Raw genomic sequence first — 1754 nt, 5'->3', positions numbered from 1 at the left:
TGCGCGCGCGCACACACACACACACACACACACACACACACACACACACACACACACACACACACACAAGCACACACGTGCTGCCCTCTACAGGTCAAACACAGACACTGCAGCTCAACATTCCACAAACCTCAAAGAAAAAGCCTCTTCGCTGAGTCAGTTCAATAGTATGTTCCTGCACAACGTACTTCAATAGGTTGGTATATTAACATTATATCAGTTAATGAAATGACGGTATTTAACTGTAAATTTAAGTTAAAACCGTAAAACCTAAAACGTTGCTACCGTATTTTTTACGGTAAAATTCTGGCAACCACAGCTGCCGGTTTTTTACCGTAAATTTTACTGAATTTTTTTTACAGTGATACAGTGGCAAATAGACAATATAAAATCATATACAAATACCTTTTTAAACATTAACACATCAGTTCTCAACATTTTAGTTTTAAACCCAAGCATTAATTTGCTTAATCTTTTTTATTATACCATTACTTGGTGATTTTTACATTCCTGTAGCATGTATTTACATTATGGTTTATTTATTTATGGTTTCTTTACATAATGTAAAGACAAAAAAAATCCCCTTCGCTAAGCTCCACCTCTTGGTTACAGTTGCCAACTCAAGCAAGCATTACAGAACATAAAAGATTTGTTGGTAAAAAAATAATTGGGTCTTATTTTAATGTGGGCTGGAATAAACTGACACTGCAAAGCAGTTTCCTTTTCAGCCATTTGTCTTTAAAAAATGTTGAATTACAGAGTAACAAGTGCATAAACTCTAGAATCCAAAAGCAAAAACTTCCCAGAGTCAACTGAAAAAAAATTTACATTTATATGTATTATTATGTATAATTTGAAAGTGATTACAGGTGTTCTTACTGATTTTCATGAAAAATAACTATTTTATTTTTTTATGTTTTCCATAAAATTGAGTGTAAATCTCACAGATCCTCCACTGATTTACATAATAAAAGAGACTAAGCTTTTTGAATATAGAATATTGGATGGCAACAGTTGCTAAAATAGGATTGGTCAGTGACCTCTTTAAGGCGGGGCTTAGCGAAGGGTCAAGTGTAACTCTTTAAGTGGAAAATAGGCTAAAATAAATACAGATAAAGTGCTTTTTTAAAGCTGACAAGGTTCTAATAATTCACAACTTTCTGAGCACAAACCTTTGGGGGAGACCCATGTTTTTTTAGCCAATCAGAAACACTCTCTGCCAGTCAATCACTGTGTACTTCCGTTGCCATGTCTTTGTGGGCAGGGTTTTATAGAGTTTTGATTTTTAGTGGAAAGCAGTGGCTGAAAACACTTACAGCACCTTTAATTAATAAAAAGACTACAACAGACAAAAACAGTTTCAAAATAACATTAAAAACCAGCACGTAATCACACTCAAGACGTGTTCTGTTTGAGTCACACGGACGAGATGAGGGGGGACAGGGACAAATGGAGCAGTCACAATGGGAGGGTTTCTCATAAACAGCTGAAATCACTTTAAATTGACTTACAGAAGCACAGCTTATGCACAGAGAGTACCTGAGGGAGAGGGCTGTCCCTTCACCACACCATTCTTTGTTCTCTCCTCGAAGTTCATCACCTCTTTATAGATGAGCTCTGAGCCAGAGAGACACAGGTGGAGAAAAATAGAGAGATATGAGCACATTTAGATCTCATAAACTCAAAAACACTTTAGCTAAATTAGCTTAATTGTTTGCGGGGACCATGTGTACAAACCAGTGTTGTTATTGTTA

The 1754-nt window shown here is 36.0% G+C and overlaps 1 protein-coding gene across 1 annotated transcript in view; it reads right to left on the bottom strand.

Annotated features, from left to right (window-relative positions):
- LOC107701924 (mitogen-activated protein kinase 10-like) overlaps positions 1-1754 on the bottom strand; it is an 81959-nt gene that overhangs the window by 8015 nt on the left and 72190 nt on the right. The window contains exon 13 of the mRNA XM_016504078.1: positions 1540-1617. Within this exon, the coding sequence (XP_016359564.1) occupies positions 1540-1617 (78 nt within the window). The remainder of the gene's footprint in view (positions 1-1539; positions 1618-1754) is intronic.

The sequence above is a fragment of the Sinocyclocheilus anshuiensis genome, unplaced genomic scaffold (genome assembly GCF_001515605.1).
Source record: "Sinocyclocheilus anshuiensis isolate Anshui unplaced genomic scaffold, SAMN03320099.WGS_v1.1 scaffold1184, whole genome shotgun sequence".
Classification (NCBI taxonomy): domain Eukaryota; kingdom Metazoa; phylum Chordata; class Actinopteri; order Cypriniformes; family Cyprinidae; genus Sinocyclocheilus; species Sinocyclocheilus anshuiensis.
The sequence above is the reverse complement of the archived record's forward strand: the minus strand, read 5'-3'. Positions and strand labels throughout refer to the sequence as shown.